Source organism: Myxine glutinosa, chromosome 7, assembly GCF_964187855.1.
Source record: "Myxine glutinosa chromosome 7, kmMyxGlut1.1, whole genome shotgun sequence".
NCBI classification, from domain to species: domain Eukaryota; kingdom Metazoa; phylum Chordata; class Myxini; order Myxiniformes; family Myxinidae; genus Myxine; species Myxine glutinosa.
Window position 1 is genome coordinate 150,380,820 of NC_136267.1, and position 24,811 is coordinate 150,405,630.

At 43.2% G+C, this 24,811-nt stretch overlaps 1 protein-coding gene across 2 annotated transcripts in view; it reads right to left on the reverse strand.

Annotated features, from left to right (window-relative positions):
• SMARCC2 (SWI/SNF related BAF chromatin remodeling complex subunit C2) overlaps window positions 1-24,811 on the reverse strand; it is a 67,420-nt gene that overhangs the window by 16,360 nt on the left and 26,249 nt on the right. For both annotated transcript variants that reach the window (XM_068123394.2, XM_068123393.2), the window contains exons 12-21: window positions 23,923-23,987; window positions 20,362-20,492; window positions 19,683-19,754; window positions 18,161-18,274; window positions 13,098-13,251; window positions 11,085-11,186; window positions 10,519-10,581; window positions 5,407-5,674; window positions 5,099-5,260; window positions 4,554-4,612 (exon numbers count right to left, since the gene is read on the reverse strand). In XM_068123394.2, coding sequence (XP_067979495.1) covers window positions 4,554-4,612; window positions 5,099-5,260; window positions 5,407-5,674; window positions 10,519-10,581; window positions 11,085-11,186; window positions 13,098-13,251; window positions 18,161-18,274; window positions 19,683-19,754; window positions 20,362-20,492; window positions 23,923-23,987 — 1,190 coding nt within the window. The remainder of the gene's footprint in view (window positions 1-4,553; window positions 4,613-5,098; window positions 5,261-5,406; window positions 5,675-10,518; window positions 10,582-11,084; window positions 11,187-13,097; window positions 13,252-18,160; window positions 18,275-19,682; window positions 19,755-20,361; window positions 20,493-23,922; window positions 23,988-24,811) is intronic.

A 24,811-nucleotide genomic window follows, 5' to 3' on the forward strand; every position in this document is an offset into this window, starting at 1 on the left:
GTAGAGCAGACAAGGTCCAGAATGTGCCCATGGTTATGGGTAGGAAAGTTGACATGTTGAGTGAGGTTAAAGCAGGTGAGTAAATCAGTGAAGTCAGTGGTTATTGTGGAGTCAGTGGAGTCCATGTGGATATTGAAATCACCGAGGAGGAGGATTGAGGGGGGTGAGGGAACAGAGCTGGGTCAGAAAGTAGGAGAAGTCAGACAGGAATGATGGGTGTGGTTTGGGAGGGCGGTAGACGACAGCCATGACTGACTGCGTGTAACCAGAGAGTTTAAAAGCCAGGTGTTCAAATGATGGAGCATATGAGATGGAGATGAGGCTGGTCTAGATGTCCTGTCGGTGTATTACGGCAATTCCACCACCTCGGCCCTCCGAGCGTGGTTTATTGATGTATGAATATCCATTGGGTGTGGTGAGGTTGAGTGAGAAGTAGTCCAGAGGTTGTTGCCAGGTTTCAGTGAGACAGAGAAAGTCCAGTTTATTATCCAGAATGTAGTCGTTCAGGATGAGGCTTTTGTTGTTGAGGGACCGGGTATTGAACAGAGTGAGCTTCATGTTTGTTTGTATGGTGGGGATGAACTCAGGTGATTTAGCCAGGGTTTGCAGACAGGAGGTGCGATCGTGTGCGTTGCTGTGACCAGGTGCGCTGGGACGATGAGTGGGAGTGCGCTGAGCCGACCAGAGTACGGGAATGAAGTGACATGTTTGTAAGTAAACAAACTTACGACCGGAGCCTCTATGAATGTATCTGGGTCGTCGCAGGAGTCCGTGGGATTTGATTGCAGAGATGCATGATGGGGTGGAGTAAGTGTTGAGCAGAAGTAGCCTTGCAGCGGAGTACCTTAGAGTCATGTCAGGCAGGAGCGAAAGGGACAAGGACAAGGCCAAGGTCGAGGAGGACGAGTAGGCCTTGCCAGTGGAAGCGGCTTGCCAGAAGCGGCAAGCAAGACAGTAAAGGCCGAAGTGGCAGACGAGGCGCAGGACAGTTCGGGAGCGGGCCTGAGGCAACGGTGGAAGAGCCGGCAGGCGAAGCCAGGAGCAGAGCCAGGACCGAGCAGAGAGCAGACCAACGGCAAAAAAGCCGCCACGACCACCAGAAAAGCAGACTATGTACAATGACCCAGTCGGAGAAGCGGCGAGCAAGACAGTAAAGGCCGGAGCGGCAGACAAGGCGCAGGACAGTCCGGGAGCGGGCCTGAGGCAACAGTGGAAGAGCCGGCAGGCGAAGCCAGGAGCAGAGCCGGGACCGAGCAGAGAGCAGACCAACGGCGAAAAAGCCGCCACGACCACCAGAAAAGCAGACTATGTACAATGACCCAGTCGGAGAAGCGGCGAACAAGTAACGCCAGCGTCCTCTCCAGACCGGACCGGAAGCCAATTGATGTTCAACGTCAATCTGTTAATATTACAGAACCTTTGTTTTTGATTCAGAACTTAGTATATCCTTTCAAAGAAGAAAATAAAAAGAAATGGCATTGACAAAATTATTGACACCCGAGACTTAATATTTGGTAGCACACAGCTTTTGGACAAAATAATTACAGTCAAGCACTTCCTCTAGCCATGAATGAGCTTCCAACACCTCTCTACTGGCAGTTTGGCCCACTCTCCTTGTGCAAACTGCTCCAGTTCTCCCAGATTTGAAGGGTGCCTTCTCCCAACTGCTGTTTTCAGATCTCCCCACAGGTGTTCAATGGGATTTAGATCTGAACTCATTGCTGGTAGTGGGGCGGCTTAGCCCAAATATTCAAAAGAATTGTGCATTTTGTGAAACAAGCACCAAATTTGGCACAAATGTACATTAATATGTTGCGAACATTTTCAGATATTGGGCCACTTGAAATTCCGTAATTTTTTTTTTCAAATTTTTTCAAATTTCGTAATTTCAAATTTTTCGGGTGACACCGTCACAATTTCGGTCTTCGAGGCCGGCCGATAGGCAAAGTGTGACCGGAAGGGACGAGGTTCTCCTGACCACGTGGCCCTCGATCTGGGAAGCGAGAGGCGTTCCATTAGTGGACGCGCCCCTCACGCCCGACTTTTGGGCGGCCCCGGCAGGCCGTTTGTTTTGACGTTCCGTGACAGGCCCCGCACCCCCACCTCCGGGCCGACCGGAAGCTTGTGCTGAGTACATCATACCTGAACAACTCAGTGAGGCAGAACACAGCAGTGCACACCAGGGTGACCCCTTCAGTGCATAAACCAATTAACCTGTCCACTGCAGGGCATATAGAAATGAAGTTATTTTCTGCATATAATAATAATATAAGTTCAGTTCTATATAACAATTTCTGTTATCACCACTACCACTACAACTACCACTACTACAAGCTTTGTCTGGAATTTTGTGGACTAACAGACAAACAGACATACAGACAAGCTGGGATCAAAACATTACCTCCTTCCACCATTGAGTGTAGAGGTAAACATCATGGAAATTATATCATGCCCTAGATTTAATTCATGCTTACCCATGTATTTGCTTCACTGGTTCACAAGGTCTTTTGCATACATGTAATTCAGACTCTCGTCTTCATTGCTGACCACACAATGTTCGCAACATATTAATGTACATTTGTGCCAAATTTGGTGCTTGTATCACAAAATGCACAATTCTTTTGAATATTTGGGCTAAGCCGCCCCACTATATCGGCCGGCCTCGAAGACCGAAATTGTGACGGTGTCACCCGAAAAATTTGAAATTACGAAATTTGAAAAAATTTGAAAAAAAAAATTACGGAATTTCAAGTGGCCCAATATCTGAAAATGTTCGCAACATATTAATGTACATTTGTGCCAAATTTGGTGCTTGTATCACAAAATGCACAACAGGTTTGCTATGCTGCTACACTATGGACACTTCAGAACAGTCCAGCGTTTTGTGTTGAACCATTCCTGAGTGCTTTTTGACGTGTGTTTGGGGTCATTGTCCGGCTGCAACACCCATGACCTTCGACTGAGACACAGCTATCTGACACTGGGTTGAACATTGCGCTCCAAAATGCCTTGGTAATCTCCTGATTTCATGATGCCATGCACAAATTCAAGGCACTCAGTGGCAGAGGCAGCACAGCAACCCCAAACATCACTGAACCTGCTCCATGTTTGACTGTAGGAAAGGTGTGCTTTTCTTTGAAGGCTTCATTTTGTTTTCTGTAAACATAGAGATGATGTGATTTACCAAAAAAAGCTCTAATTTGGTCTCATCTGTCCACAGGACATTCTCCCAGAAGGATTTTGGGTTGCTCAGGTGCGTTTTGGAAAACTCCAGTCGGGCTTTCTTATGTCTCTCTCTCAGCCGTGGGGTCCTACCATAGAATCCCCTTTCATTGAGTTGGCGACTGATGGTGCGAGTTGAAACTGTCGTAACTTGTGTCTGAAGGTCAGCTTGAATCTGTTTGACAGCTGATTGAGCTGCCTTCTCCACCATTCAAACAATCCTTCGCTGCAATCTTCGATCAAGCTTTCTCTTGCGGCCACGTCCAGGGAGGTTGGTTACAGTGCCAAGGGCCTTAAACTCCCCGATAACATTGTGTGGATGGTGGACACAGGAACATCAAGGTCTCTGGAGATGGACTTGTAGCCTTGAGATTGTCCATATTTGGCTACAAACCTGTGTCTGACCTCCTCAGACAATTCTCTGGTTTTCCTTTTTTTCTCCATGCTCATTGCAGTACACACAGTGACACAAAACAGCAGAATGACTCCTTTTCTCCATTCAAACTGGTTGAAGGAGTGATTTTATATCGCAGGCACCTGCAACTCACCACAGGTGAGTTCAATTCCAAAGTAAAGGAGAATCACCTGCTTGAAATCTAATTATTTCTAAAAACTTCTAAAAGGTGCCAATATTGTCTGGGCCATTTAAGGATTTCTGTGTGGAATAAGCTAAGCTTTAGTTATTTTTTCAGCTTTTGTTGTTTTGTTCCACTGCAAACAAAAGAAATACATATGTGGATACCAAATATATTTTTATTTCAACAATTTTCTGGAAGAAATGGTGCATTATTTGAAAAAAAGTACAAGGGTGCCAAATTGATATTTTTGACCACGACTGTAGATTAAGCCCCAAACATTCAGGTCGACAGGTTTGCTGTTGCCGTCTGAGCATAAAGCTCATGATGCAGGTATTCCAAGTTTAAATACCATACACCCGCAGATATATTTGGGTCTTGTTGTCGACCTTTACCCAGTCAGGTTTTCATGTCAGATCGATAACTTTTCAACGAATTTTTTTTTACTTTTTATCATCAGAAATGTCTCTGAATGCAGAAGAGACCATCTAGGAACCTCCAGCATCTGGAATCCGCCTCATGCTCCCAGACCTTGGAAAATGAGATTTATTTTCGAGTTTTAAACCTGCAACTGAAAATATAAAATACATCACCTCTATTGGAATGTTTTAGTCCGACATATAATGTCAGCAATACTTATCCATGAGGCTTAAATTACTGTAGAAAAAGATGCGGAGTGTAGCAGAGCCGTTAAGGGTTTATCTGCTCGCATGTGGAAACATGGAGAAAACAGGCCCGAAATACCGCTGACCTTACCTTTTCTTCTTTATCTTCACTTGGCTGAGTTTCACCTTTTCCATCCTCCGAGCTCTCTTCTGCAATGCAATTAAAACTATGGATTAAAAAAAAAAAGTTAATTCCAATCTCAAATTGGAATAACGGTATACTGTGCACAAAAAGGAAAATCTGTGATGATCCTACTGAAATTAGATTGCCTGACATACCCACAACCTACACACCTAGGGGCCCCACTCTCCTCCTCCTTTTGGTACCATTTAACTGTACATGTTGTATGACAGTTCATTTTCCCCAAAATTATAATGATACATCCATCTCCGACAGACTATTTTCTGTGATGTCCTGAGTAGAGCAATTCATCATCACAAACAACTACAATATCAAATGAGTTGGTAGATGTTTTGGAAGATCAATGTTGCTGAAGTCTTTAACAAATTTTCAAATGACTCTCCCCGATACAACCTGGTAGGAAAATGGCTTGAAATGACCGATTATAACTACAACAAGCGAGTGCAACATTTGTGCCGACAAGCAAACACCACCGCACAGAACTGCCCAATCACCTGTTTTCTCCGGGCGCTCGGGTGACGTTCCCGCAATCCCGCTGGTCTCGAGGCCGAAGCTCGGGTCGGCGTTCCCCACAGTTTTTGCCACCTCTTCGACCTTCTTCACATGGGCCTCAACCAGTGCAGAGGGAACCTCTTCCTTCATCTTCTGAAACTCCTCTTCAACCAGTGCATGGAGGAAAGGTTGTGCAGTTAACGACAAGTCCCCAGAGTAGACGAGTACAATTCACGTTACATTTGGTACACCATTTTGAATGATTTTGAATGACAGATTGTACTCAAAATAAAAGCAAAATTTATCTTACCTAGTGCTGCCCGGGCAGCAGCGGAAGACACCCTGGGGTCCACAACAGAGGCAAGAAATGCTACGCTGCTCATGACCGGGTTTCCAGCCTGACTGAATGGAATGGGCTGATAGGCCAGGGGTCCAAGGGAACTGAGAGATCCAACACCCTCCTCTAGGAATGGGTCCTCTATTGGAAGGCGGAGGAAGTGCAGGATGCACTCATCCTGAGTGCGTGAGCCCACGTGCTCCGACACCTTGTTCCAGTCATCCTTGTGCAGCTCCAATCCCTGAGAAATTTGGTTGGGGGCAGAAAGCATGGTTGGGATACCACTGCAAAAATACATCATGAGAGTTTTCATGATTGTGGATGTGAAGTCTGCCTTAACATCCATGCCATAGGATAGTTTGCTGCATAATCGAGCCATCTCTGACAAAACACCATTTTTCGTCAAGTATCACACAGTGTGTGGGACTGAATACAGAACCGGTCGATTTTGAAGCAAGTATGGCACTGACAGGTCCGTCTTGCCAGTTGCCTGGTGGTTTCACATGCAGTCCTGGCACTGTTCCATGATAAGATTAAGGTACAATCTGGTCAAAAACTAAACAAGAAGACATCATGCAGAGCATGATATTTGCAAAATCCACCCCTCCCCAAAATAAAGAGTTGCCAGGGATACATCAAATTATCCATTTCATTAAGATTAAAATTGACGATCTTAATCAAAGCTCGGACCAATCAGATTAAAACTGATGATATTTCAGATGAAAATTGATATTAGAAGTTTGACCATGAGTTGACCTTTGACCTCAAAAATTGTTGGTTTCCCAATTCAGTGATGCACTGCACTATGTAATTGCTGTTTCATTTTCAAATTAATAGGATGAAAATTGACGATTTTTCAGATGAAAATGTTGATTTTGGAAGTTTGACCTTGAATTGACCTTAAAAACAGTAGTTTCCCAAATTAGTGACTCAATATGCAAATCCTGTTCCATTTTCAAGTCAATCGGATGAAAAATGACAATTTTATAAATTCGATCTGAAGTTGACCTTTGACCTCTAAATCAATAGGTTTCTTCCTTGTGACCAACTCTACCATCTGGTGAAGTTTCGTGAAGATCGGTTTAAAATTGTGACCTGTAGGCGATTGACAGACAAAAAACAAAAATAAAAACGCACCAGACCAACCAATAGGGTGCATCAAACGCCCCTATGTCAAGAAAACAATCTGTCCCCAATTTTATTTTGTTCCAGTCATAAAATAAAGTTCCTATGCAAAATTTGGTAAGGTTTTGATATCATCTTCTGGGTCCACCTCAGCAAATTAGATTTTGAGTCGGTAGTATCAGAGTCAGAAATTTGACACGCAGCTGTTTTGAGGCCCATAAATAAAAATGAAAGGATTGACTGATTGCTACATACAATAGCTCTTTGGAAAGGTATTATTGTGCTCTGTAGCAATATATAATCATCATAGGGATAGGGATATAATTCACTTATACACAAATAGTCAAAATCATGATTTTATTGGTATAATCATATGTATTATAGATACCAGAATGATATAATTTTTATTACAGTAGAATCATATATACACAATCTTAGCATTTATCATCTTAATACGAGTACATCTGACTATGGATGAACATGAAAATAGAAACAAAACAAAGATACTGTAGTTTTCATGGATATTTCTGACAGTTTAGTCTTGAGCTGCTCGCTTTCGAAGATTCGGTTTCTCCTTGCGGTTGTGCTCAACAACTTGTAGCACATTTTGGTAGTGGTCTTCACTTCTGGCTGCTGAAAGGAAGTCAGAGCTAAGCTTAACTCCCCTTTCTGCAGAGTCATTCACCACATTCAAGGCTTCAACATTAGTCCATGATGTCTGGTAGGCTGCAGAGTTAGTCCATTCTTGAACATCGGTAACTAGAAATGCCCAGTCAAGCTTCAGATGATGAAATAGGTACCATGAATCTGGTCCAACAAAATCAGCCAGAGTGGTCTTCTCAGTCAAGTCATCAGGAAATCTGGGCTTTCCAAACCCAGTACCAAACCGTCCTTGTGGGTTGGTTACTGGAAAATCTGGCTGAACCTCCAGAAGTCTGTCTGCCAGAGCACGGCGATGGTCATGAGGAACAACTGAGCTGAAGAGGGCAAGTGGAACCATCTCTTCTGTGAGGTACCAGAGATGTCGTTTGAAGGCTTTCAGGGCACTTCTTGAGATTCCAGCATTGACAGCTTCATACTGTTTCAGTTTGGAGATGAGCTGCAGGTCATTCCATGGGGCATCGGTGACAGAGGTACATGTCATCCACCAGGAGCTGTATACTAGAGTGACAAACGTGACAAATTCTCTGATCTTTGGCACTTGTTTTTCTGTGGTAATTGTACCTGCTGGAAGATCAGCGATTTGTTTTTCGAAGAGACATAATTTGATTGAGTAGAGGAGCTTCGCCATCCATCTGGCTTTATGCAGTGCACCAGGACGCCTGAAGGTTATTTGATGTTCAGCTACTTCACCATCAAGGAATACAGTACACAGATCAACAAATTCCAAATAATCATCACGTCTTAGAGATTGCTCGGTGTGACAGAGTCTGAGAACATTATTTTGCCAGTCACTTGTCAAACTTGTTGCTGCTTCATTTAGTTGAGATGGATCAAATCGTGAAAGTGGTTCATTGAATGTGTGTGGAAACATTTCAAAGTTCTTGCGAAACCTTGAGAAGAGGAAGATATCTGGTGACTTAGATGCTTCAACTTTAAGATCAGTAAAAATGTGCGTAAGAATGACTTCACCAATGTGGTGTCTGCAGCCTGACCACAGAAGAGCTTTGTTAAGCCGTTGTTGAATTGTTACACAAGCTGCACTGATGTGGCCGGTGTTAGATGCAGTTGTGTCAAATGTCAAGTTGACAACATTCTCTTGGCAGTTCCATGATTCAAGTAGGTTATTAGTCAGCTGAGCAATTATATCTCCAGATTTACGGTCTGTTCCAGGCTTGTAGGATGGAACACCCAGCAGCTTCATATCAGTTTAAGAACCCAAAAGCACAGCCAGGCGTTCTTCAAAAGTGTTTTGGTCAGTTAAGCATGGAAGCAGCTTTGAGTCCCAGTGCAACGTAGCAAGCTTCGGAGGTATCCATTTGTCCTTACAGGTAGTAGCAATATGCTGTCCAATTTTGCGTCTTGATTTATCTGCTGTAGCATATGATGTTGACACCTTCGCTACATCCCCTCCTGTTTCTTCAAAAAGAGCTTCTGTGAAAGCAGCCTGTTGGGTTGGTGTCATCTTCATCCTTGTTGCCAGTGAAACAAGACTGGGCCTCTTCAGGATGTCATGTGGAATGAAAACTGATGTGCCAGGTCTAACTAAATGATGATGACTTCTTGAGGTTGTTGGTGTGCTTGTTGAAGGTCCAAGAGTTACTTCTTCATCACTGTCACTAATATTATACACAGTGGTTGTAGTATTTATGTTGAACTCCAGCTCCATACTTGCTCGCCTCTCTGATTCTTTTTCCTCGCGGTTCACTTTACGCTGCATCTTATCTGCCAACAGTTTATCTTGGCAGCCAAATGTTGCACAGCGATCTGTCTTCATAGATTCCAGGAATGCTAAGTCTTCAGGATTCTTGATGTGAGAACTAGCATCATTGGGCCACAAGGGAAATGTCTCCATAAATTTCATCTCCATTTGATTCACCTTTGTGATGCTTGCTGGAGTTGTTCTTCGGTTGATAGGGATTGATCTAAGCTTGGAATTATCATCTGCAAGTTTGATAATTTTCTCAATAGCCTTGCGTTCAGAGATGATAGGAATATTAGCCTTGCCATAAAATGGTGTCACTTTCTGCAGTACAAGCTTTGCTGATTCCCACCGAGAGCGTCGTTCAAGTTTGCCATCTTCCGTGTGCCACATGAAACAACGTAGTACTTGTAAACAAGTTGGAAGTCTGGTGCCATTGATCTGGGAATCTTGTTCAGTTATGGCACTTCCAAGACCAAACACCTTGGTGGACTCTCTTGTTGCAACAGATGCTTTCTTTACTGTGCCATCCATTGTTTTATCTGAAAGAAAAAGGTAGTATTAGTAACAATAATGTCATTTCATAATTATGTACAACAAATAAATCAATTATCCAATTTTATTAGAGTATAGCCCTGGTGTTGGGCTAGCGGCTAGGGTGCCAGCTTAGGATCCAAGGATCCTGGGTTCGAATCCCGGTCGATCGCTGAATTAACGCCAGGGGGGTTGACTCAGCCTGTCATCCTTCCGAGGTCGGCTATTTGAGTACCAGTTCACTGGTAATTCCCTGCTTGTCGTAAAAAGGCGACAAAAAGGGTTGGCGTCAGGAAGGGCATCCGGCCGTAAAACATTGCTTCAAAAAGGGGACCAAAAAAACAACAACAACCATGGTCCCCGAAAAGGCCAACCCCCGCTTTGCGGGGAAAAATGGCCTCTAAACGGTGGTTATTTATTAGAGTATAGCCTAATAATTGTTTTAATCATCTTGTCTAGTTAAAAGATCTCTGTAAAGACAAGATGACTACAACATTCAGGATATTCTTTAATTTATATATTATATTTTTAAAATACTCTTCATTTAGCTTTATATCAATATTTTGAAAAAAATCATTATTTTGACTATTTGTATATAAATGAATTGTATCCCTATCCCTATGATGATGATATATTGCTACAGAGCACAATAATACCTTTACAAAGAGTTATTATATGTAGCAATCAGTCAATCTTTTCATTTTTATTTATGGGCCTCAAAACAGCTGCGTGTCAAATTTCCAACTCTGATACCACCGACTCAAAATATGAAATGGTGAGGTGGACCCAGAAGATGATGTCCAAACCTTACCAAATTTTGTATAGCAACTTTATTTTATGATTGGAACAAAATAAAATTTGGGACAGATCAATCCAACATCTTTTTAAAAATAGTTGGGCGTTTGATGCACCCTACCAACCAATATACTTGAAAAATGTTCGATTTCGCAAGTAACAAACAGACAGACAAACAGAATAACAAACTCAAAGGACCAATATACTTGAAAAATCTTCGATTTTGCAGGTAATGAAAGAACGAAATGCTTAAATGCTTTAAAGCACACCTCCAGTAATAGTAGAGTTTCCTGATCAGTCCACTCCCTGGAGCCACCGGCTGAAGATTTTGACTGAAAAGCATATTGGAGGACAATGTTAAATTAACAAAGAAATCCAGTTACAACAACATTTCATTTGAATAGTGGCAAAGGCTCTTGGATGAGCTGCACACACAAATCAAACGCATGCAGACAAGTACATCAGACAATGCCGGAATTGACTTCAAACAGCCTCTTGGCTTGGGGGAGGTGGTGAAACTTCCCAGGGCACTCTGGGTACGGGCAACGGGGATTTGAACACTCAGCAGGGGGATTTGAAGATTTAAAAAAATTCCTCCCAATGGATGCCAACCTATGGTTGTTTGTCCGTGCTATATCCTTTTTAAATGCTGAGCATCAAGAAAGGAAGCAGCACATACCATTTTTAAAGTCTTAGGATATGACTCAGCCAGGGTTCACACCACTGACCTCCCAGTCTCAGAGCGGACACTCTATCCATTAAGCTACCAAGTCCGGTTACCACAAATATCTTTTTTTTTTTTAAGGTATACTGGAGCCTCGAGTAGCAGACACACCTTCTTATTATACATGTCTGTGCGGAGTCCAAAGTTCTGCATGTCCGTTGGCTTCTCCTTTGCTTTTTCCGCAGTGTTTGGAGTTGGCTGCACGGACGCCACCTAAGAATATGTGATCAAGATGAAATATTGGAAGAGTAGGGGTCAAAATGGTGGATAAAATCTCCACTACAATGTACAAGCTGGATCAGCTCCATATGCAAGTTCACAACTTAATAAATAAGGTCACAGCTGCTTCGCAATCGTGCACACATACTCAAACTGTGTGCTTGGGCATAGTACCAATTAGAAATAAACACACCCTTTCTCAGTAGCTTAACAAATCCATTTTTACAAGGCATTCGAAAGAATAACAAACTAGAACACTCTTTGACGTCATGACGACGACCGATATGCCTCCGCCCACATCATTACATCATTAGAATACTTATACCAAGTTTGATTTAAATCCATTCAGCTGTTCTCAAGTTATCAAATTTTAACCGAACATGACCTTTCACCTCTTGACCCCAAAATCGAATCAGGTCATCTTAGCATCATAATACATACTTGTACCAACTTTGGTCGGAATCCCATCACTGGTTCACAATTTTTTTTCTTTTTTTTTCTTCTATACTGAATCGAGGCTCGTGAAAGAGCTGACAACCGCGAGGGAAAGACAAAGACAGCACATGGGGACCGCGAGGGAAAGACAAAGACAGCACATGGGGACCGCGAGGGAAAGACAAAGACAGCACAGGGGGACCACGAGGGAAAGACAAAGACAGCACATGGGGATCGCGAGGGAAAGAAAGACAGCACATGGGGACCGCGAGGGAAAGACAAAGACAGCACATGGGGACCGCGAGGGAAAGACAAAGACAGCACATGGGGACCGCGAGGGAAAGACAAAGACAGTACAGGGGGACCACGAGGGAAAGACAAAGACCGCACATGGGGACCGCGAGGGAAAGACAAAGACAGCACATGGGGACCGCGAGGGAAAGACAAAGACAGCACAGAGGGACCACGAGGGAAAGACAAAGACAGCACATGGGGACCGCGAGGGAAAGACAAAGACAGCACATGGGGACCGCGAGGGAAAGACAAAGACAGCACATGGGGACCGCGAGGGAAAGACAAAGACAGTACAGGGGGACCACGAGGGAAAGACAAAGACAGCACATGGGGACCGCGAGGGAAAGACAAAGACAGCACATGGGGACCGTGAGGGAAAGACAAAGACAGCACATGGGGACCGCGAGGGAAAGACAAAGACAGCACATGGGGACCACGAGGGAAAGACAAAGACAGTACAGGGGAACCACGAGGGAAAGACAAAGACAGCACATGGGGACCGCGAGGGAAAGACAAAGACAGCACATGGGGACTGGGGACCGCGAGGGAAAGACAAAGACAGCACATGGGGACCGCGAGGGAAAGACAAAGACAGCACATGGGGACCGTGAGGGAAAGACAAAGACAGCACATGGGGACCGCGAGGGAAAGACAAAGACAGCACATGGGGACCACGAGGGAAAGACAAAGACAGTACAGGGGAACCACGAGGGAAAGACAAAGACAGCACATGGGGACCGCGAGGGAAAGACAAAGACAGCACATGGGGACTGGGGACCGCGAGGGAAAGACAAAGACAGCACATGGGGACCGCGAGGGAAAGACAAAGACAGCACATGGGGACCGCGAGGGAAAGACAAAGACAGCACATGGGGACCGCGAGGGAAAGACAAAGACAGCCCACCTTCTTTCAAGTTATTGCGGTAACAGGATTTCAACCTAACATGACCTGACCTTTGACCTTGTGACCCCAAAATCTAATCAGTTCGCCTTTACCTCATTATACATACCTGCACCAAGTATGACTAAGATCCCTTCAGCCGTTCTCAAGTTATTGCGGTAACCAAAACCTATCACGGACGGATGGACGGACGGAAAACCTGAAAACATAATGTTTCAATAAATTCAATAAAATAGAGTAAATTTACATAAATAAAAGAGTGCTATGCCTCTTACAGGCGTCGTCTTTGGCTGGAGAGGAACGAGTCCAGACGGTGTGTCCACCAGCACATGGAAGTGCGAGGTTGGCGGTGGGCCCATTGCAGCAGGTCTGCTGTCCGTATCCACCTGATAATTCATGAGACCCCACTGCTCCAGAAAGGCATGCACCCTGCAGAAATCGCACGCACAAAAACTAGTCAGTTATAGACTGGTTCGTAGGCCCTCTCCCACTTCCTTAAACGTGGAATTGTTAAACAGATTAACCACACAAATATGTTAAACTCGTTATCGTCGTTATGTCAAAGAGGTAAAGTCAAAACCCATGTGCAGCTTGATCACTTTAAGCCTTCATAAATTATTGATACAATTGACAAATGAAGATAGTACTCAAACATAGGGGCAATACCCCTGGCGCTCACATGGTAGAATAAACAGTATACTGCACTGACTAAAGGTATTTTAAACCAATTTCAATGGTTTCTAGAAGACAGGGCAGCATGTAGAATCATATTGACATAATCATAAGACTTTAAACAAAGAAAAAAATACTTATTTTGGGGGGCAACCCCCAGTAGACCCTTCAACGCCCGATTTTTTTAATGCTGTGAACAAACTTTGGTACATCACGGGTGATGAATGGAACGTTGGGGTCAAGTTTCATCGGAATTGTATGTGCAGTTTCTGAGCAAAGAAGGAAATACCTATTTTGGGGGGCAACCCCCCGCACCCGCCCCCCCCGTTCCCCATAGATCCCCTCAGGGCCCGATTTTTTTTTAATGCCGTGAACAAACTTCAGTACATCACGGGTGGTGGAGGTTGTGGTCAAGTTTCATCGAAATAGTGTGTGTAGTTTCAGAGGAAAAAGCAAATTTCTATTTTGGGGGGTCAAACCTGGATACACTTTGACCCTGGTAAACCCACTCAGACCCCGATTTTTTTAATGCCGTGAAAAACTTTAATCACAACACAACAAATACCATTTGTACCAAATTTGGTCGCAATCCCTTCAGCGGTTTGGGAGAAGAAGTTTCAAGTGTTTACGGACGGACTGACGGCCGGACGACGCACCATCGCATAAGTTCTCCTGAACTTCGTTCCAGGTGAGCTAGAAAGCAACTGATGTCAAATGTCCTTGTGAGGACAAAGTTGGCTGGAGCTTAAGTCGAACAAAAACCCTCAAATAAAACAAAACAAACTGCTCAACCATTATGGGCTGCACCCAAGTCAACAGCATCGATCGTCTCCACGCCGAAACAAAAATACTTCCACTCCATCACCATCTTGATATCAGAGGCGAACACTTCATTGATGCCACTTGAATGCTAGAACACCCACGTCATTTCACCACTTGTCCAATCACCCATCCCGGTCTCAGACAAAATACCTCACCAGCAACTTACTATTACATCTTTTCAAACATGCTACATCTACCTTTAAACACAACATTTCAGATAAACAATCACATCGCCATGCAACATCAGCACAACAACTACAACAGTACTCAGTAGAGCACATACCTCTGCCAGGTACAACAGTTTACCTTTTGTATCCTACTGATAGGCTGAATCTACAACCGCACCTTAACCAAAATATAACCGGCTTCTTGTTATATAACAAGCTCATTGACCATGTTTTGTCCGAATCCGTCCACAAATATGAAATATAATGCTATATATGGTTTTTAGCTCAGTTGTCACTCAATGGTAAAGAATCACTGAAAAAATTATTGTATTGGATTTTCACCAAAATCTAATCAATTCGGCCTCGTCACACAGCCAACATGTCTTCCAAATTTTGTCTGAATCTGTCCATAACTTTTTGAGATATCCTGCTCACAGACAGGGGTGAAAACATAACCTCCGTACACCTTCGGTGACAGAGAGGAAATGGAATAGTCAACGAGCCACAACCCGTGATCCATCCATCTTAAACCATCCCGCGTTCATTCAGGATTAACATTACCTCGACTTGGTTTCGGTTACCACTCCGCTCTCAAAACCTATCAACACAAACTCGACCAGCTTTCAAATGCTAACTTTGTACACCACTTAATCACAACTAGCTCTCAACTTGCACAATACAGACAACTATTTCACATTTTCTTTTTCTTTATTCAATCTCCGAGGGAACTTGGTCGGAGCAGTTGGCTTCCTTGGCACTCCGGACTTCCAGTGAGGACGCCTGGGGCTACCGACGATGACGCCAAACAAAGGTGGAAAATGTTAAATTTCCCAAATATTTGCATTCCTGAGATGAAAATCGAGTGAACAGCATCCTTCGACATGACCACTTTTGAAGATGGCATTTACGACGTGCTGTGCAGACCCAAATGATTACATCGGACTCTCTGCCATGATGGTCTGACCTTTCTCTGGCATAGAGAGCATACAGCAAAATCGCTGACATCATTTGTAACGTCTCTTGCAAATAGCAATTTGGTTATTTTGGATTTCGCACTTAAAAAGGTGGGGGCAAAATTTCATCTTCCTACTCGCCGAAAAACATTGCAATTAAACCTCTGCAAACTCAAACTGCATCAAAATCAAACCGGATCTTCCTTGACCCGTACTTAAGTGGTGTGCAATATTTTAACTTTGTACAACTAAGCATTGTACTCATTGACAGGACAAACATCAAGGTTAGAGTGAGATTTCCTTCGAGAGACAGAAGCTTCACAAATACAGTACAAACAAACAAGATGTCGTGCGTGCAAATTCTCCCAAAAAATAGTTGCCATGGCAAAAGCAATTTCGAAAATTTGACCAATCAAGTGTTTTCCATGATTGATTGTTATGCCAAATAGATTTGGTTGATATATTTTCTAATTTTGTTCTCATAGGATGTGTTTTACATGCTTCGGATGGCCTCAACGTTGACCTTTGACTACTTTTGACCAAACTGTACTCACATATACTACACATACGTACAAATAAGCTGCTTAAGTTTCAATTCGATATCTTGGAAAAATTATTGAGGTATAGCAATCATATCACAAAAGTCCCATTTGATTATTGTGTTATTCTGTATGTCAAAGATCAATGGTGAAACCACACCAATTGTTACCAAATCCACCCATAACTTTGCCCTCAACATCGACGGTTTCCCAGTATCCACCTCCCCTCACATCCGGAATCTTGGCATCATCTTTGACCAAACCCTCTCCTTCGACAAATACACTAAACAGATCACAAAGACAGCCTTCTTTCACCTGAAAAACATCGCCCGTCTCCGTCCATCCCTCTCCTCCACGGCTGCAGAAACCCTCATCCATGCCTTCATCACCTCCGGTCTGGACTACTGCAACAGCCTCCTCTATGGTTCACCCTCAATAATCACCAATAAACTCCAATACATTCAGAACTCCGCTGCCCGTCTACTCACCCATCCCAGACCCGTGACCACATCACCCCCGTCCTTTATAAGCTTCACTGGCTCCCCATCCCCCAGAGAATCCAGTACAAAATCCTCCTCTTGACCAACAAAGCCCTCCATAACCTGGCCCCATCCTACCTGGCTGACCTCCTATCCAGACACACTCCCACCCACAACCTCCGCTCTGCTAGTACCAACCTCCTGAACCCCCCCCCCCCCCATGCGGACCAAATTCAGATCCTGGGGGGACAGGGCCTTCTCCATCGCTGCTCCCACCCTCTGGAACTCACTACCTTACACCATCAGAGACTCCTCCTCACTCACCACATTCAAAACATCACTCAAGACCCACCTGTTCAACACTGCATTCAACATTTAACCCATAGCATTTAAGCCCTGACTATCTCTTCTCCTTCTTCTTCCTGTTGCTTTGCTTATTTACCCAGTGATTTTTGTCTTTTTGCACTTGTTTTTTGTACTCTGTCAAAGCGCCTTTGGGCTTCTTGAAAAGCGCTACATAAAATAAATGTATTATTATTATTATTATTATAATGGGGAGAAATTGTTGACATATGTCAAACATATGTCAACATATGTCAACATATGACATATGTTGACATATGCCCAATTGATCGTCGTAATTTTTGGCGAACCTATTCGGTTATCCAAAATGTAAACCCTGTTCAAATTTCAAGTTACCACCTTTGGAGGCCATGTTTCCCCGCAGAGCAGGGCTTGAACTTTTTCGGGCACCGTGGTCCCCTTTTTGAAGCAATGTTTTATGGCCGGATGCCCTTCCTGCCGCCAACCCTGTTAGTCGCCTCTTGCGACACACAGGGAATTACCAGTGAGCTGGTACTCAATTTGCCGACCTCGGAAGGATGACAGGCTGAGTCAACCCCCCTGGTGTTAATTCAGCGATCGACCGGGATTCGAACCCAGGATCCAAGCTGCACCCTAACCGCTAAGCCAACACCAGGCTAAATTTGAGGCATTCTCAAATTTCAAGTTAATCGGATAAAAATGTACAAATTTATTGCGACCTCCCCTTTGACCTTTGACCCTCAAAAACAATAGGCTTCTGACTTTTCTTTGGTGAAACAATTCAGTGACCCAATATGCAAACCTTGTTCAAATTTCAAGTTAATCGGATGAAAATTGAAGATTTTATGTGACCTTGACATTTTGACCCCAAAAACAATATGTTTCTGGCTTTTGACTAGTTCTACCAGGTGGTTAAGTTTCATCAAGATTGGTGTAGGATTGTGACCTGTACGTGATTGACATACATACAGAAAAACAGACTGGACCAATCAATATACCAGTACTTGCGAACCTTCAATTTCACAAGTAACAAACAGCAAAACACTCTCAAAGCTCAAACAACTTAACCAACCCATGTGACTCGTAAACATGCAAAGTTAATACTTGCTTGCATCATAAACACAACACCATACAATCATGGGGGCATAGTGGTGGTGAGGTAGAAATACAATGCAATCAAATAAATGAATCCAAACAAATTTCCAGGTGTTGTCAACTAATTGAACCACTAATGTTTGTAAACTTCATGTTATTTACTCAAGCCTTGCAGAAAATATTATTTACCACAGCAACAAAACCACATAACAGCAACTTTAACAAAACCTCTCCTTGCCACGAGGATGTGGCTTGACTGCTAGTAGCAGTCAGCTTTCTACAATCACCTCATGATGGCACAAACATCTCCAGCAAGGTTCCTCCGGCAGGCAGTGCTTGTCAGGTACTCCTGGGGGTTCAGTCGGTATGTGTCAATCATGAAGTTACGGTAAGCCAGGTATCTGCATGCCCAAAGGAGAAAGACGAGTGAACATGGCCACGATAGAATAATCTCACATTTACATATCATGCGACAGGCCTTTCTTTCTTTTTTTCTATACAAAATCGAGGCTCATCTAAGAGCAAACATAAAACAAACAGAAACACACATATAACATATAATAAAGGGAGCGGGAGACAAGAGGGGATTAAGACGTTTGGCAAAGCCACCTTCCAAGCTTTCTTTAATAACAGGTGATATACCTTCCTTCCTTCCTTCCTTCCACCTTCCAAGAAAAGCCACCTTCCAAGATAACCTGCTCTATTTTCAGGGCAGTCTCAAGTTTTGAACTACCACCACCACCACCACCACCACCACCACCACCCACACACTTGTATGACCCACGCATGTTATTTGAACACATAGCAAAACAAAAACATATCAATGAACGCCACAAAAGCTAAAAACCATGACGCGTTTGCCCTGTACTAGCCAGACTGTGGGTTTGAATGCAATAGATCAAAAAATGGGCAAGCATGCATGCACATAGAACGAACAAAACAGAAAGAGCAATCAGAGATTGCAGACCCTCGTCAGGATGTGTTTGTATGGTGTATTTTGTGTGGTGTTCATTATCTGCTGTGTTTGTGTAGTTTATTGATGATGTAGATTTATGTTCCATCCAATATGTCTGCCAAAACACGTGACCAATGACGTCATCAATTTAATTCTCCCACATCATTTTTGTGTAGATACTGCTCAGGAAATTTCAAACTGATGGGATCAAGCGCTCTACTTGTCTAATTATGACGTCATCATGAAGACACTGATGACATCATGCATATATGTTATTCCCCATGGGGAGTACTTGACAATGAGACATTCAATTTTTTCCATGTAGTGGTTTCAGAGAAAAAGTGGTGCTAATTTTTTTCGGTTTTTCCAAGATAGTGCTTGTACCACGTGACATAGGACGTCATAATTATCATTAAAAATTCTAAAGGAGGAGGCGCTCCTATGGTGAAAATTTATTGGCAATTGGACCAACGGTTGCAGAGAAAAGCATACTCGTTCTGTGCGGACAGACAGACAGAGACAAACAAACAAATGGACCCAAACGCAATACCCTCTCTTCTGGCGAGGGTAAAAAGAAGACATCCCCAAGTGATTATCATATTGAAGAACACCACATATTTATATATGAACTGCTTTGGCCAATGTAGTAAATATATGTACATTTCCATGTCTGACTTTTAAAATAAACACCTAGTTGGTAAACATCTAAGAATCCAATATGGTGGGTGTTTGGAGAGGTGAAAAGAGAGGAGGTGGGAGGATTAGAAGAGCGATAAATATATTAAAACTGTGAGGATGTAAATTAACACAGCACAAGCAAGGAAAGGGCTGAGACAGAATGAACAGCAGCTTACACTTCTGGAGTCTTGGATTTATTCTTCCCGTTGAAGAACTCTGGCAGTGCACGGCGCTCAATGGCATGGATACTAAGAAAATGAAAAAATGGCATGGTGTCATTAGAAAAATGTCAAAGACGACAATAAAAGAAAGCTGCATAAAGCAACCAAGAAAATCTCCACAAGGCAACACCTCGGGTGTCTCAAACTCCACCCAAGTTCCTCTACAGCTGCAGACATTCACGAGTAACATACATGAGAATCCCATTGCTACACGCCTACTCGGCCGCCGGGCAGGTTTCATTACTTGTTGGCGAGTCATCAGCGACAGGGTATACAGAAACACGCACCACCGGGGCTTCCAAGAATTAGCACGTGCAATGCCAATAGCAGTAAGCACATAAATAACACCCAATCTTTTACATCTCTCACCTGTAATTGGAGGGATTGACCAATCATCAGCTCTCACCTAATCTTCGCTTTCAATATAATAATGTAATATATCTACAATTATACATACAGTTAAACATACCACTGACCCTGAATTGCATTTCAACTATCATGTGCAACAATAGACACCAGGCCAAGAACTTCATGATACAAATACATTACTTTCAACAATTCATGCAGAGTTTCACTGTGTGGTATTTAAAAGTATCCAGACGAAAAATGATATTGCCCATCGAAGAATAATCACCTGTTATAGTCGAACCAAGCCGCGTAACTGGGGATGATAATGTGATGCATTTGATCGGTTACGTTATCCTCCAGCTGGTCGGGGTTTTTAATCTGCTCTGGCTTGACATTTGAGGTTGATCCTTCACCTTCCTGTATACGGCCACACACATACAGAAAGGTGATCGTGAGCGACAGAGTGGATAACTTACATCGCGATACGTTTGAGTCGTTTGCACATTGAACTCGGTTCATTTTAGTCAATGGGATTGCAATTACTGATATACATCGACAAGCAAAAAAAACAAAACAAAATGAAAGTAGCGCACGCTTTGGATAGATCAATCTGAATGAATGAATGAATGAATGAATGATCGTTTTAAGGCCATTTTCTCCGCTAAAGCGGGGGTTAGCCTTGCGGGCCCCATGACAATCATGGTTCCCTGTTTGAGGCAATGTTTTTATGGCCGGATGCCCTTCCTGACGCCAACCCTTGGTCGCCTCTTATGATGCGCAGGGATACGGTGCACCTATTTTTTTTTTTTTTTTTTGTATACAGAGTCGAGGCTCGTGAAAGAGCTAACATTTATCAAACAAACGAATCAAACAAACAAGCAAACAAAGTATATAAAAAAGGGGAGCGGTCGACAAGATGGGGAGAGAAGGGGAGGAAGCACACAAACACAACATTTGAGAGCAGGGACATCGGGAAATGTGTGGGAGGGAGAGGGCCTGGGAGGGGAGGGGGGGGGGGCAGGATAGGTATAAAACGCAAGGACACCAAGGACTTCCAGGAAAGACGTCGGCACCTCAAAAAAGTGGATTTGGGGTGAAATTAGCGGGGGTAGAAAAGATCAAGGTTTTGGATTGGGGAAGATAAGAGATGGTGGTGAACAGCCGTTTTAAAGACGTGGAGGGAGGAGAGGGGGATTGAAGAGAGTGAGGGAGTTCTTTGGCAAAAAACGGTATTTTTTATTTATTTCTTGCTAAATTAATTGATTAATTACTTAATTATTATCGATTTATTAAATACTTATTATCTTTCTCATATTATCTTTCTCATATTCTAAACCGGGATCATTCATCCCAGCAAGCTGGTACTCAATTTGCCGACCTCGGAAGGATGACAGGCTGAGTCAACCCCCTGGCATTAATTTAGCGATCGACCGGGATTCGAACCCAGGATCCTCGGATCCCAAGCCGGCACCCTAACCGCTACGCCAACACCAGACTCATAGATCAATCTGAATAAGTTATGAAATTGCTGAAGCTGAATTGTCGACTGTTATTTATTAATTGTCGACTGTATTTGTTATCATTTATTAACTGTTAGTCATGCTTTCGAAACTGCTCCTGGTAAACGTTAACATTCTTTGCAAAGGTGTTAAGATCTGTTTTCCATTACACGTCCACAATTCCTCGCTCTGTTGCTTCGAAATAAAGACAAATCCATCTCGTCTTTGGAGTGCCACACTATACATCGTCCAAAGATCTTCCCATTTGAGAAGTTCTCGTCATTTCACTAAAGTCGCGCAGTACATACTGCTTCGCAAACTGCCATGCTGCAGAACACCAGTGCGCAGTGACAAGGCCCCTAATGTGCCACGGCACTTTCATAATAAATTGTCAGAAAATAAAGGATATTAATGGAGCAGTACGACTGGGTTCGTGATCCTTTCGCTTCATCTGCAGCTCAGCATCAGTCAAGCAGCTTTCTCTGAAGGCCGAAGGTATTTACAGATCTAGAAGTTATATTCATAGATTTCCAAGAGGTATTTATAGATCTCAAGAACGACTGCACTATTAAACTCGAGTTCAGTGAGACCCCTCCGGATTCATTTTGGCTGCACATGAAAAAAAGGAGGCTCCAACAATCTCTGATCCATGCGCGTCCGTGCGTCTGCTCACTGCTTATAAAACCACCTGTTGGAGGGGAAGGGATTCATTTCTGCTATTGTCTGGCTTCGAGCTGGTAAGAATGATTAAACAGTATGCCCTATACTGGCCAATGCCTTATTATGGTTGAGGATGCTTGCTTAATAGTGCCTTATACTTTTTCTGTAGATGTGCTGCATTCCAGTGGATTAAAACTCTTAATCGGAGTCGATGTGGACATCTTTGATTTTCACCACATAGATTTCCAAGAGGTATTTATAGATCTCAAGAACGACTGCACTATTAAACTCGAGTTCAGTGAGGCCCCTCCAGATTCATTTTGGCTGCACATGAAAAAAAGGAGGCTCCAACAATCTCTGATTGTGCCATTGATGTATTGCTACTGGTTTCAACCACATACCTTCGTGAAGTGAGCTTCTCAACACAACAACAACAACAACAACAGGCATTTTAAGGCCATTTCCCCTGCTGGCGCGAGGGTTAGCCTTGCGGGCCCCATGATAATCTTCTCCATTTTGCCCTATTTTCTACATCTCCCCTTGTTAACCCCCTTGCCCACATTTCTTCTTCCACCACCTTTAGCCAAGTCTTTCTCGGTCTTCCCCGTCCTCTACTTCCTTCTACATTCATTTCCATCACTCTTCTCAACCAGTCACTTTCATCCTTCCTCAACACATGACCAAACATCTCAACCTGTTTCTCTTCACAGCATCCATCACAGGCTCTATTCCCATCATCTTTCGCAATTCATCATTTGTCTTCCTCTCTCTCAACGATACTCCGCACATCCACCGAACCATTCGCATTTCCACCCTTTCCAGCCTTCGTTGCTGCTCTACGTTCATTACCCATGTCTCGCTCCCATAAATCATAACACTTCTCACACATGCAGCATACACCTTTCCCTTCAGCTTCAACGACACTCCCCTCCTCTTCAGCACGCCACTCAGTTCCCGAAACTTCTTCCATGCACATCTCACTCCAGCAACTGTTTCAGAGTCTGATTCACCTTCTCCATTCAGCATGTCTCCGAGGTAGCAAAATGTTTTCACACCTTCCAGCTTCATGCTGTCTCCAAGATCCAACTCAACATCTCCTCCATCTGCAGCTCCCTCAACTTCTCAACATTGACACTTATCAAGAACAACAACAAGCCATGTCTGGAGAGCCTGGATCAGGAAGTTTGTGTAGCTCTTTCCAACACTAAGCACCTCTGTTCCGCAAGACAGGTGGAAAATTATCACTAGTGCCAAATAAATTATTTCACTCTCCTGTGATCTTTAAGCGAAGTGCTTCGAAAAAGATCAAGTTTGTCATCTCCGTTATAGGCTGAATGGTAATGAGATTTCCTTTCATGATAAAACTTCAAATTAATTTACATTATCATCATTTTACATGAAATATTCGTTGGTGTTAATATGCTCATCCAGGTGGAAAAAAATTATTTTTACTCTTCCTTCCAATGAGTAGTGGGTGATGAAAACGTCATAAACACCGACATGGTAAAAATTGCTTTGTTGTGCAGCGTGGATCGAGCAAGCCTGAAAACGTGCAATCAGCCTTCACATTTAGGACAAGCACATTTAATAATCGAGCGATTTTCAGTACTCTACAATCATCAGTCAAACACGTACTTGTCACAGGCATATCGTCGTTGAAAGGGAAGATTTTAATTAAAATTGTGTACCAGTTCTCCCTCGGCATGACCAATAACTTTGGTCCCAGAATCCGCAGGTTTATCATTTTGTTCGTCTGCAAAATAGCAAAGGTTAACTCAATATTTTCAAGTTCAAAACAATTGAAATATCCACAAAGATTGAAAAAAACAAAACCTTTTTTGTCCGACAATCGTTGCAAACGTGCAACTGCAAGCTGCCCCCTTTTATTCATGAACACCTCTTGTCTGCAAAATAAACTGTAATTTCCCATTTTAAGACTGACAATTAAATATAACAAAATAATAAATCTGCAGTTCGGGATTTGCACATGCAACGTCGGAATATCATATCTACGGAAGGAAGTGTAATCTATACATCAAGTGATTATTGCAATTGAACCCAACCAAGTCTCATCTCTTCTGCAATGATCCATATTCAACCAATCAAATCATATCCCCCAAGTCCGTTGATCTATAGGGCTGTGTGTTTTTTTGGAATCCTCTACAAAACTAAGTTATTTATTGTTCCTTGGAAGTGATCATCTCATAACACTGTACCTCTACTGTAAGATCAGTTCCAACCCCTCTCTGGATTGCTGCTGCTTGCACCATTACAGGTTGTAGAAGCCAAGGGCTTGAAAACAATTGGTACATTCAAGCAGAAGCAGGGCCTAGTCCTCTCCCACAGCAAAGAGGTTGGTAGCCTAGCACCACCTCACATCTAATTTTGTCCCTTTACAACCCAACAAAGCGATTAGATAAACAGAAGCATCAACACTCAACTACACTCCTGTGGTCTAACCCCCACCCCCTCTTCCCTATCTGCAGTCTCAAGTCAGTCTGGTCAAGCCCTTCCCTATATTCCATTAAGAAGACTGTCCATTTCCGTGTCATGGCATCTCCCAGCCCCCTCACCCAC